Here is a 13,653-nt window from a genome sequence, read left to right as displayed (position 1 = left end):
TTTAGAGTCTTCCAAAAGTAGCTCAAATTGAAAAAGAGGTAGAGGGATTTCACATTAAGTGATCCTTTGTCACTGGCACATAGGAAAAAGACAAAAAACTTATAGAGAAATAACGTAGCACTAATTATGAAAATATAAAACATATTTGTCTCCATGAGGTTGCATCTATGTCTTTATGTATCAGTTTGCTCATCTATAAAATGGGATTAATAATAAGTAATGCTTACTACAAGGGCTCATTTTGAAGACTGAATGAGAAAGTATTGTAAATTACTTACCTGCTGCCAGGCCCAATAAATGTTAGCTTTTATTACTATCTCATAATAAAACATCAAGCTTCTTTGCCATTTAACTGTTGCTGCATAACAAACCATCCAAAATTAGTGGCTTAAAACAACAAACGTTCTAATATGCTCAGAGACTCTGTGAGCCAGGAACAGAAAAAGGCCTCCTTTTCCAACGTGTGACAAATGCTGTGACATGTGCACATTATTCTTGCTATTTATCATTCTTGAGCAAAATTGTTTTGGTAAATGAGGAATAAGCATGATTTATAAAGTTAAAGGACTTTCTGTCTATGGAACTCCAGTCATCATCATCATCATCATCATCTAGCAAAAGAGAAGAAATAAAAGAACCTATAGAGTCTACCAAACTAATCATAGTGTGAACTCTGTAGGAGTTCACCACCCACAGCACATGACTGAAAATAGTACCACACCTGGCACAGCTGCTATAAACAGATGCCCTGATCAAGACTGTGCTCAGAGTTGGTAGTTAACAATATTATAACTACAGAGGTAAGGTTACACTCTCTCCTATGTCACTGCTCCATGTGGTTGGGCTGAGGAGAAAAGGAAGTGGCCCTCCATTTGGGGCCCTGTATGCTCCCTAAATCAGGGCAGTGGAGGAAGCAGATTTGGGGACAAAGTAGGTAGGCATCTGAGAGGAAGCCTGGGTGGTATCCCAGGTGGGTTGCTGTGGTAATGGTCTATCCAAGGCAGTTCCTCTTCCAGGAAAAGAAATCTGATTTCAAGACTTTCAAAATCCTAGGAGAACAAAAAACAAAACAAAATCAAAACAACAACAAAAATGAAGGAAAACAAATATACAACTACCAACTTTTAAATTTTTACTAAGTTAGAACATTTTTACCAGAACAACAACAATAACAACAACAACAACAAAAACATTGGGGGGAGCACCTGGGTGTCTCTGTCGGTTAAGAGTCCAACTCTTGATTTCAGCTCAGGTCGTGATCTCAGGGTTGTGGGATTGAGCCCTATATGGGCTAAGCACTCAGCGGTAAGTCTGGTTGAGATTCTCCTTCTCCCTCTGCCCGTCCAACCCCCCTCTAAAAAGAAATTTTAATAAATCTTTAAAAAAATAAAGCCATAAGTAAAAAATCTCTATCTACTTTCCCCATCATTTCATAGAAGAAATGGTGTTTCACACAGTCTCCGCATCTCTACTCCCACCCCATCTCCACCAAGAAATGGGGGATACTTTGGTAGATCATTATCTCCGAGTATGAGCCAGTTTTTTAAACTGAGTAAGTGTATTTTTATGAACAACTTCCTGTGTGGTCCATATCTTTCTCACTTCGATTTGGACCAGTGAAAATTCTATTATGCCCCTTTATGGGAACAACAATTGGTATTTGGGAGCCATTGATTTCGGGACTCCAACTCCCCTTGAAGCAATTTGACATACCAACAGCAGATTCCCTGCTGGAAAGAGTTGTTGATACTCGCTGTCTCTTCTCCTCTTTTCCCTCACCTTCCCTTCATCTTTCATGGTTAGGGTCTTCCCTCTCCCGTCACTTCACCGAAAATGGTGTGGATAGGATCACCAGTGACTCCCTACTGAGCCCATCAAACGGACGCTTCTCAGACATCTTTCTTCATCTCCTTGACACAAGCACCTGTTGATCACTCTCTCCATTCTTTTCTTTGTTTCTCCAATATTATACGTAGACTTTACACCAGAGAATTAGGTACTGCTTTTGCTGACTTTTCATACACAACCGAGCTAGACAAGATTTTAGCTAGAAAATATTAACAATAATAAGAGAGATGTATGTTTTGCACAGGGAAATGTTAAAATAAATCTTTCTTTTCCTATGTGATAATATGTATGTAACATTGCCAAGTATAAATGATTTAGGAAAATGAATATTGACTTCTTTTTATGATAGTCAGAAGAGGGTACAATCATGTTTTATTTCTACTTACAAGGAGAAAAACATACTGAAAAATGGCTTTATCCAAGCCCTAGAAGATTATGTTTTTCTTGCAACTTACTGAATTGGATTTAACTCCAAAATTACAAAAAAAGTTCCAAAAGCACTAAAAACAATTACTTATGGGCAGTATTTTTTGTCTCTACTTCTCTAAAGATAGTACTGTACCTTTTTTATCTCCACTCTACTTCTCAAATTTACGTTGAAAACTTATTTTTTCTTCCCAACTCAATATTTCCCATACTACTGACATATAAGATGTCCTTTTTCTTTTTGTAGTACACATTTTAGAGTTTAGCACTATCATGGGGAGACAATTGATCTTTTTCTCTTTTTAAAACATTGGGGCTTTAAAAGCTGAATCATTAAATAAAGTACCAAACACAAATTGATCCTTACTACTAGCCTAAGAGTTTATTAATTTTTAGAAACATTTCTAAGATTTAAATAACCTCTTTATACAAGCCTCCCTAATTCTTGCACAGAGTAGGTATTCAATATTTATTTATGGAGTGGAAGCCTTCAAGGAGATGATGCAACATCTAAACTATTGATCTGTATCTTTCATTTGTTCCTGTTCAGCCTGCTCTGTATTAAAGTTATTGGAATGTATGTCCTATCACTAATGAACCAGTCAGTTTCCTGTGGTGGAAATCATGTCCTGTATATCTTTGTCCTCTTCATAGCACAGCTCCTTTCATGTTGAAACTGTTTGGTAGATATTAAAGCTGAGAGGGAAATAAACTCCCAATACAGAACTTTACAAAAACCTATAGCAAACCTCAAGCTAGTGAAATGTTAAAAAAAGAGTTCCTTTTGAAATTGGGAACAAGACAAGAAGACCTGCTACCTCCACTTGTATTCAGTGTTGATCACTGAAGTGGATATTCAAGTCAGGGCAATGTGATCAAGAAGGCAGGGGGTCAGAGGGGAGGGGGGGAAGGAGGGAGTAAACACTAAAAAGGAAGGAAGGCTGGGAGGGAAGGAAGGAGGGAGGGATGGAGGGAAGGAAGGAAGGAAGGATGGAAGGAAGGAAGGAAGGAAGGAAGGAAGGAAGGAAGGAAGGAAGGAAGAAAGGAAAGGGAAGAAATAAAAGAGAGAAAAAGTATGAGATGAGAAAGGAGAAAACTATTTACATAGATGATACAATTATCTACATACAAAATCCAAAAGCCTCTCTGGATATAATTCATAAGAGAGTTTGGCAAGGTTGCTAGATTTTAAGAACAATATATATGTCAACTGCATTCCAAAACATTAACTACAAAAATATAGAAATACATTTTTTAAAAATAATTAAAATAGCTCTTATAATACTAGAGATAGATAAAAAGTATTAAGAATAAATGTAACAAAATGTGCAAGACTTCAATGGATAAAATTATAAAAATTTGTTTATAAATCTTTAGAAGTTGAAGGATGTACCATGTTTGTAATGAAGTTACTTGTGTGTATTTCATATTCACTAATAGGAAGACTCAGCATCATGATAGTGTCATTTGTATCAATTCAGTGTCATTCCAATCAAAATCTGAACTAGTGTTTTCATGGATGTTCACAAAAATGGAAATTGATCAGATTGTTGTTTCTAGTCAGGCTCGTGTAACAAGGACCAGATTCATCCTAAACCTAAAAAACCAAAAAAAATGGACAAAATATATGAAAAAGTGACTTTCATGACATTGGAGATCAGGCAATGAAGGACAATAATTCCTGAAATATGGAAAACAAATGAGATGAGCCTTTTGTTTGCCCCAGAGTATTGCCTTGAGAGAGTTTCCATACCATGTTGCAGAGATGAAAACCCAAGGGGAGTCAGGTGGACTCTCTGAGTTCAGGAGATGGAGCTTATAGTTCAGAGAGGCCAAGGTGGCTAGAACATGCCAACTGAGTACCCGAGGGGTGAGGGCTGTGGTGATCCCCTCTCTAGGACCTGTGAGTATGATAAACTCTGTGTTTATCTGAGTCTCTCCTATGTCTCCTGGCTGCACCTGACTGACCATCACTTAGAAGAACAGAGAACACAGAAGAACACCTATTCTTTCATTCTGTTTCACTGCTTCACTTGTCTAACACTCTGTTCATACCGTGCTAGCTTCATGGTGAAGGCTGTGCTAATTAAGACAGTGTCTTCTTGACTGTGATAGACAAGCAAACTGGTGAACAAGAATGAAAGAGCCAAAAGAAGTCCTATCAATATTTGAAAAAAATGTATTTCATACCTGGCATTGCAGACCAATGAAGGAAATAAGAACTATTTAATAAGTCATGTTGGGACGAATGATTAGTCAGATAACAAAAGCAAACTTGGAAGTTCAGCTCACATCATAAACAAAATTTATGTATCAGGAGATTAAAGATTAAAATGTGAAAAAAAACCTTAAACATTTTTAGAAGAGATTAGAGAAATATTTTGAATTGTGGTAGAAAATATTTCTTAAAAGAAAAAACAAATTGAAATCCCAGAGGGAGTGGAGAGAGAGAGAGGACTAGAAGATGTATTTGAGCAAATCATAGCTGAGAACTTCCCTAATCTGGGGAATGAAACAAACATTCGAGTCCTAGAGGCAGAGAGGACCCCTCCCAAGATCAAGGAAAACAGGCCAACACCCCGGCATGTAATAGTAAAACTTGCAAATCTTAGAACCAAGGAAACCATCTTAAGGGCAGTTAGGGGGAAGAGATTCCTTATGTACAGAGGGAGGAACATCAGAATAACGTCAGACCTATCCACAGAGACCTGGCAAGCCAGAAAGGCCTGGCAAGACATATTCAGGGTACGAAATGAGAAGAACATGCAGCCAAGAATACTTTATCTAGCAGGGCTTTCATTTAGAATGGATGGAGAGATGCAGAGCTTCCACGACCGGCAGAAACTGAAAGAATATGTGACCACTAAGCCGGCCCTGCAAGAAATATTAAGGGGGGTTCTATAAAAGGAGAAAGACCCCAAGAGTGATATACAACAGAAATTTACAGGGACAATCTATAAAAACAACATCTTCACAGGCAACATGATGACAATTAATTCATATCTTTCAATAATCACTCTCAATGTGAATGGCCTAAACGCTCCCATAAAACGGCACAGGGTTGCAGATTGGATAAAAAGACAGGACCCATCCATATGCTGTCTACAAGAGACTCATTTTGAACCTAAAGATACATCCAGACTGAAAGTGAAGGGATGGAGATCCATCTTCCATGCCAGCGGACCTCAAAAGAAAGCTGGGGTAGCAATTCTTATATCAGACAAATTGGATTTTAAACTAAAATCTGTAATAAGAGACACAGAAGGACACTATATCATTCTTAAAGGGTCTATCCTACAAGAAGATCTAACAATTGTAAATATCTATGCCCCCAACATGGGAGCAGCCATCTACATAAGCCAGCTGTTAACCAAAATAAAGAGTCATATTGATAACAATATGTTAATTGTAGGAGACCTCAATACTCCACTCTCAGCAATGGACAGATCATCTAAGCAGAAAATCAACAAGGAAACAAGAGCTTTGAATGATACACTGGACCAGATGGACCTCATAGATATTTACAGAACATTCCACCCTAAAACAGAATACGCATTCTTCTCGAGTGCACATGGAACTTTCTCTAGAAGAGACCATATACTGGGTCACAAATCAGGTCTCAACCGATACCAAAAGACTGAGATCATTCCCTGCATATTCTCAGACCACAATGCTCTAAAACTGGAACTCAATCACAGGAAAAAATTTGGCAGGAATTCAAACACTTGGAAGCTAAAGACCACTCTGCTCAAGAATGTTTGGGTCAACCAGGAAATCAAAGAAGAACTTAAACAATTCATGGAAATCAAAGAGAACGAAAACACATCAGTCCAAAACCTATGGGATACCTCAAAGGCAGTCCTCAGGGGGAAATACATAGCCATCCAAGCCTCACTCAAAAAAATAGAAAAATCCCGAATTCACCAACTAACTCTACACCTTAAAGAACTAGAGAAAAAGCAACAAACGATGCCTAAGCCATGCATTAGAAGAGAAATAATTAAAATTAGAGCAGAAATCAATGAATTAGAAACCAGAAACACAGTAGATCAGATCAACAAAACTAGAAGTTGGTTCTTTGAAAGAATTAATAAGATCGATAAACCACTGGCCAGACTTATCCAAAGAAAAGAGAAAGGACCCAAATTAATAAAATTATGAATGAAAGGGGAGAGATCATGACTAACACCAAGGAAATAGAAACAAGTATTAGAAATTATTATCAACAACTATATGCCAATAACCTGAGCAATCTGGATGAAGTGGGGGCCTTCCTGGAAACCTATAAGCTGCCAAGACTGAAACAGGAAGAAATTGACAACCTGAATAGGCCAATAACCAGTAACGAGATTGAAGCAGTGATCAAAAACCTCCCAAAAAACAAGAGTCCAGGGCCTGATGGATTCCCTGGGGAATTCTACCAAACATTCAAAGAAGAAATAATACCTATTCTACTGAAGCTGTTTCCAAAAATAGAAACAGAAGGAAAACTTCCAAACTCATTCTATGAGGCCAGCATTACCTTAATCCCCAAACCAGGCAAAGACCCCATCAAAAAGGAGAATTTCAGACTGATATCCCTGATGAATATGGATTCCAAAATCTTCAACAATATCCTAGCTAATAGGATCCAACAATACATTAAAAGGATCATCCACCACGACCAAGTGGGATTTATCCCCGGGATGCAAGTGCGGTTCAACATTCGCAAATCAATCAATGTGATAGAACACATTAATAAGAGGAGGACACATTAATAAGAAGAACCATATGGTCCTCTCAATTGATGCAGAAAAAGCATTTGACAAAATACAACATCCTTTCCTGATTAAAACTCTCCAGAGTATAGGGATAGAGGGAACATCCTCAAGTTCATAAAATCCATCTATGAAAAACCCACAGCGAATATCATCCTCAATGGGGAAAAGCTGAGAGCCTTTCCCTTAAGATCAGGAACACGTCAAGGATGCCCCTCTCGCCACTATTGTTCAACATAGTACTAGAAGTCCTAGCAACAGCAATCAGACAACAAAAAGAAATAAAAGGTATTCAAATTGGCAAAGAAGGAGTCAAACTCTCTCTTTTCACAGATGACATGATACTTTATGTGGAAAACCCAAAAGACTCCACCCCCAAATTACTAGAACTCATCCATCAATTCAGTAATGTGGCAGGATACAAAATCAATGCACAGAAATCAGTTGCTTTCTTATACACTAACAATGCAACTGTACAAAGAGAAATTAGAGAAATGATTCCATTTACAATAGCACCAAAAATCATAAGATACCTCGGAATAAACCTAACCTAAGAGGTAAAGGATCTATACTCTAGGAACTACAAAACACTCATGAAAGAAATTGAAGAAGACACAAAAAGATGGAAAACTATCCCATGCTCATGGATCGGAAGAATAAACATTGTTAAAATGTCTATGCTACCCAGAGCAATCTATACCTTCAATGTCATCCCAATCAAAATTCCAATGACATTTTTCAAAGTGCTGGAACAAAAAATCCTAAAATTTGTATGGAATCAGAAAAGACCCCGAATCGCCAAGGAAATGTTGAAAAAGAAAAACAAAGCTGGGGCATCACATTGCCCAATTTCAAGCTATATTACAAAGCTGTGATCACCAAGACAGCATGGTACTGCCACAAAAACAGACATATAGACCAATGGAACAGAATAGAGAACCCAAGTATGGACCCTCAACTCTATGGTCAAATAATCTTTGACAAAGCAGAAAAAAACATGCAATGGAAAAAAGACAGTCTCTTCAATAAATGGTGCTGGGAAAATTGGACAGCCACATGCAGAAGAATGAAACGCAACCATTCTCTAACACCATTCACAAAGATAAACTCAAAGTGGATGAAAGACCTCAATGTGAGACAGGAATCCATCCAAATCCTAGAGGAGAACATAGGCAGTAACCTCTTTGACATCGGCCACAGCAACTTCTTTCAAGATACATCTCCAAAAGCTAGTGAAACAAAAGCAAAAATGAACTTTTGGGACTTCATCAAGATAAAAAGCTTCTGCACAGCAAGGTAACAGTCAACAAAACAAAGAGGCAACCCACAGAATGGGAGAAGATATTTGCAAATGACACTACAGATAAAGGGCTGGTATCCAAGATCTATAAAGAACTTCTCAAACTCAACACCCAAAAAACAAATAATCAAGTCAAAAAGTGGGCAGAAGATATGAAAAGACACTTCTCTGAAGAAGACATACAAATGGCTAACAGACACATGAAAAAATGTTCATCATCATTAGCCATCAGGGAAATCCAAATCAAAACCACACTGAGATACCACCTTACACCCGTTAGAATGGCAAAAATGGACAGGGAAAGAAACAACAAATGTTGGAGAGGTTGTGGAGAAAGGGGAACCCTCTTACACTGTTGGTGGGAATGCAAGTTGGTACAGCCACTTTGGGAAACAGTGTGGAGGTGCCTCAAAAATTTAAAAATAGAGCTACCCTGTGACCCAGCAATTGCACTCCTGGGTATTTACCCCAAAGACACAGATGTAGTGAAAAGAAGGGCCATTATGCACCCCAATGTTCATAGCAGCAATGTCCGCAATAGCCAAACTGTGGAAAGAGCCGAGATGCCCTTCAACAGATGAATGGATAAAGAGGATGTGGTCCATATATACAATGGAATATTACTCAGCCATCAGAAAGGATGAATACCCAACTTTTACATCAACATGGATGGGACTGGAGGAGATTATGCTAAGTGAAATAAGTCAAGCAGAGAAATTCAATTATCATATGGTTTCATTTATTTGTGGAACATAAGGAATAACATGGAGGACATTAAGAGAAGGAAGGGAAAAATGGGGAGGGGGAATTGGAGGGAGAGATGAACCATGAGAGACTATGGACTCTGAGAAACAAACAGGGTTTTGGAGGGGAGGGGGGAGGGGGGATTGGTTAGCCCAGTGATGGGAATTAAGGAGGGCACATACTGCATGGAGCACTGGGTGTTATACAAAAACAATGGATCGTGGATCACCACATCAAAAACCAATGATGTATTGTATGGTGACTAACATAACATAATAAAATTTAAAAAAAAAACAAAACAAACAAAAAAAATAAACTATAAATAAATTTGATAAATTCAAGTATACTGCAGTTTAAAACTTGTGTTAATCAAAAGATACCATAGAGTCAGTGAAAGAAAAAATCCCAACTGGGAAAAATATATTCTCAACATATATATCTGGCAAAGGGTTAATAGCCAGGACATATAAATAATCAAAAAGAAAAAAGCAAACAACCCAATTTTTGAAAAATGGGCAAAAAAGTTGGATGGTTTACAGAAGATAAAACATGGATGGCTAATAAACACAACAAAGATGCTCACCTACACTAATAACAAAAGAAAATGCAAAAAAGAGCCACAATGGAAAGCTATTTTACACTCATCAAAAATCTGAAAATTCTCAAACAACCAAATGTTGCTGAGGAAGTGGAATGCAAGGGACCCCATTGACTGCTAGTAGAGCATAAAATGGTGCTATCACTTTTGAGAAAAATTCAGTAATATCTTGTCAAGTTGAAAAGGTAAATACCCCTGGCCTAGCAATTCCACTCCCCAGTAGGAGCCATAGAGAAATACTCATATATATGAACCGGGAGACATACAAGAGTGTTCACAGCATTACTTCCATAAACCTTTCTTTTCACCATCCCAAAAAGAGAGAGGAAAAAAAGCATAAACAGGAGACTGGATAAATAAGTTGTAGGATATTCACAAAATGAAATAATATACAGCAGTGAAAATGAATGAGCTAGAGTATAACATTCAACGTGGATGAATCTCAACAAATGCAACTAAGCCAAAAAAAGCATATACAGACCGCTAACTTTTGCAGAAACTACAATTGCATAAGCCATTCTCTACTTCCTTCTGTGTAATAGAACACCGATATTACTTAGCCAATAGTTTCTCAGAATAAAGGGGACCCGGCAGCTTGGTGTGGTCATGTGATTTAGTTCTGGCCAATGAGTTGTAATTGGAAATGATGACCATGACTTCCAAGAACTTCTTAAAGGGGTTGTGCTCAGCTGTTAATGACCCTTTCTTGCCTTTCTGCCTTTTCCCTTTCTTCTAGCCAGCAATGTGAACATACTGGCTGAAATTCCAGAAGCTATTTTAGACTAGAAGGTGATGTTGAAAATGGAAGGCATGAGCTGGGATGAAACAGATTCCCAGGTACCACTGTATCAGTCCTGGATAGCCTCCCTCCAGATTTCTTTTACATGATAGAGGAATAAACTTGTATTTTTTTAACCAGCTTTCTTTCTTTTTTTTTTTTTTTTGGTCTGTTACACCCATTTTTTTTTTAAATTAACATATAATGTATTATTTGTTTCAGGGGTGCAGGTCTGTGATTCATCAGTCTTATATAATACCCAGTGCTCATTACAACACATACCCTCCCCAGTGTCCATCACCCAGTTACCCCATCCCCCCAACCCCTCCCCTCCAGCAACCCTCAGTTTGTTTCCTATGATGAAGAGTCTCTTATGGTTTGTCTTCCTCTCTGGCTTCATCTTGTTTCATTTTTTCCTCTCTTCTCCTATGATCCTCTGCACCCATTTGTTTCTATTACATCCGATACAGATGTAAATAAGATTTATAAACTCGCAAAGCAATTAGCATGTAGCAAAGGTGTGGAAAAGCGTGCAGTGGTAAACAACAAATTCAGAACTGTGATTACTTTTGGGGTGGGATGCAGGGAGAGGAGATGGGAGATGCATATAAACATGTATTGACTTTGTTTTGCCTTATTCTTTATGCTTTTTTGTGTGTCTTAAACACCGGCATAACGCTATTTAAGACTTTGGACACTCTGGAGCATAAAGCATACAGAGTTAGTCATTATGGACCCTGGATTTGATCGGCCTCCCTCGGTTCTACTTTCCCTTTGCTAACCCAAGTTGGACAAACAGAAATCAACCTGCTGGTTTTCTTGACTCCCTGGAAGGGCAAAGCAGTCACCCTCTCTGCTTCCCCTCCTCTCCTCTGCACTTGCTCCTCACAGATACTCAGAGAAGGCTTCCTTCAGCCAAAGTCTTTCCCATCTTAGAACCTTTTCATACTCCCTCTCCAAGTGTCACTTCAGCCTGGATTCCTGGAAAGGGAGAAGCAGGAGGAGAGGAGAGAGGGCATCTACCATCTCTGCATCTTGGGGTGGAGTTTGGTCGCACTTCACATTATGCGTTCCTTTTCTCAGATGACAATCATTCCAAAGAGCTGAAGAAGAAGAGGCTTTGTGGCAGGGCCAGCTGTTGCTTAGTGCTTGGCCCATCAGGCCACTGTCTCCCTACCATGCTAAGACAATGTCAAATCTGTTGGGCATTTAGGAGCATGCCAAGAACAGAACAGCTTCTACAATGACAGTGTAACAATTTCCCTCTGGAACACTTCACAAATGGGTTGATGGGATTAGACAGCATGCCTTTCTTAGAAGACTTTATAGACACGACCGTTTATACAAAGATGAAAGTGGTGTTTTGGGGAAAACGCCAAGTTGCAAATCTGAGGTGGAGAAGATATTCCATTAACCTTGTATCTACTAGGCTGTCTATTAATTTCAAATGATAAAGGGATGTCAGATAAAGCCAATTAGCATAAAACATTCTGAGTCAGTTTTGCAAACCTTCAACAAATAGAAACAAGAATGAAAGACACTTGGGGATGGAGTTTTTCCAAGGGACTATTAAAAGTGATTGTGTCTTCACTTTCTTTCATCTTGTATATTCTATGTGCAATTCCTAAGGCAACTACTAAGTGATTTCCTAAATCCACTCTCCCTGTCTTTTTTCCCCTTTGTGATTTAATGCCCTAGATCTCTTTGCAGAGAAGAGACAAACGGTGACACATTTTTCTGGAGAAGGAAATACATGATTACAGCTGATATCTAGAGTGACTGGGAGTCCTTTGACCTCCTGGAAACTTGCCATTTTTAAATTCTTGGTGCAGCAGTGCCACCTTGGGGTATTTCAGTGCTTGAGAGTGATTATTGAGGTACAATAATGGATGAACACTGTACAAATCAAGTTCATGTGGTGGTGATTCTTTGTTTTCCAAATGGGTATACTATTGCAGGTAAATTTTTTAAAGCAATTTGTTATTCCCATTTCATTGATGAGAAAACCAAGATTTATAGTGATTAAATAACTTGCTCAATATCTGTCATGAAGTTGGATGAGGATTTTTTTTCATGGATCAGAAGATTCAATATTCTTTTTTCCCCAGTTTTACTGAGATATAGTTGACATACATAACTGTTTAATTTTAAGGTGTACAGCATAATGGTTTGACTTATATTGTGAAGTGATTACTGCAATAAGTTTATTTTTTTTTTTTTTTTTTTTTTTTTTTGAATTTTAAACATACCTTTTAATCTGGTAGTGGGGCTAAGAGGTAGGAAGGGTACTAGAGCAGAGTCTGGGATTAGAAGAATTAACAAAGTGGGGTTAAATCAAGCAGTTGGGTCAGGGGAGGCAGCCATCTGCTAGGAAGGGTCACCCTCAAAGTATCGATCCAGCATGGCCTCCACCTGGCCCTCCTCGTAGTCCAACACCTGGAACCTCGAGCCGTCTGCTGCTCCCCGGATCATGGCTGAAAGCACTCGGCCAGACTGCGGACGGAAGAGGCACAGGATCCGCTTATTGAGGGCCACAGCCCGGCCCAGCTCATAGCCCACACCCAACGATGGCTGGGTCACTTCTGCCACCACCACATCTGCCTCCTGCAGCCAGGCCAGGTCCCGCTCATGGATGAGCCTGTCACCCCCAGCAGCCTCTTCCCCGCGCGCGCCCAGCTCGGCGGCCGCCACGTGCTCCGTGAGCACCGCCCCGAAGCGCCGCAGCCGCGACACGATCCGCCCGTACAGCGCCCGGTCCTCGCGCCCGCCGCGGACGCTCCCGCAGAAGTACAGGGCCCGGCGGCCCGGCTGGCCCGGCTGGCCCGGCTGGCCCGGCTGGCCCGGCTCCCCGCTTTCCCGCGCTCCGGCCACCGCCGCCGCCGCCATCCCGCCGCCGCCCTACTGCAATAAGTTTAGTTGCTGTCATCATCTCATGTAGATACCATAAAAAGGGAAAGCAAAAAAAAAAAAGAAAAAATGTATTGTTTCCCTTGTCATGAGAACTCTTAGGATTTACTCTTCACATTTCCATATATCATACAGCCATGTTAATTATAGTCGCCATGCTGTACATTGTATCCCTAGTATTTAGTTATCTTCTAACTGGAAGCTTATACCTTTTTACCACCTTCCTCCAATTCCCCCCTCCCCGCCATCCCAGGGGACATGATGAGCATGAGCAAAGGCCCAGAGATAAACATGA

At 39.5% G+C, this 13,653-nt stretch overlaps 1 protein-coding gene across 1 annotated transcript; it reads right to left on the bottom strand.

The window, feature by feature from the left end:
• Positions 1-12,717: 12,717 nt before the first annotated feature.
• On the bottom strand, positions 12,718-13,337 carry LOC110591746 (2'-deoxynucleoside 5'-phosphate N-hydrolase 1-like). The gene has a single exon (XM_044915071.1). It carries the CDS (start codon positions 13,335-13,337, stop codon positions 12,819-12,821), a length of 519 nt encoding a protein of 172 aa, XP_044771006.1. The 3' UTR covers positions 12,718-12,818.
• Positions 13,338-13,653: the final 316 nt, after the last annotated feature.

This window comes from Neomonachus schauinslandi, chromosome 1, assembly GCF_002201575.2.
Source record: "Neomonachus schauinslandi chromosome 1, ASM220157v2, whole genome shotgun sequence".
Taxonomy (NCBI): domain Eukaryota; kingdom Metazoa; phylum Chordata; class Mammalia; order Carnivora; family Phocidae; genus Neomonachus; species Neomonachus schauinslandi.
The sequence above is the reverse complement of the archived record's forward strand: the minus strand, read 5'-3'. Positions and strand labels throughout refer to the sequence as shown.

What these genes read in the sequence shown, in the direction of transcription:
- LOC110591746 (XM_044915071.1), bottom strand. Translation starts at nt 13,337, where the DNA reads ATGGCGGCGGCGGCGGTGGCCGGAGCGCGGGAAAGCGGGGAGCCGGGC.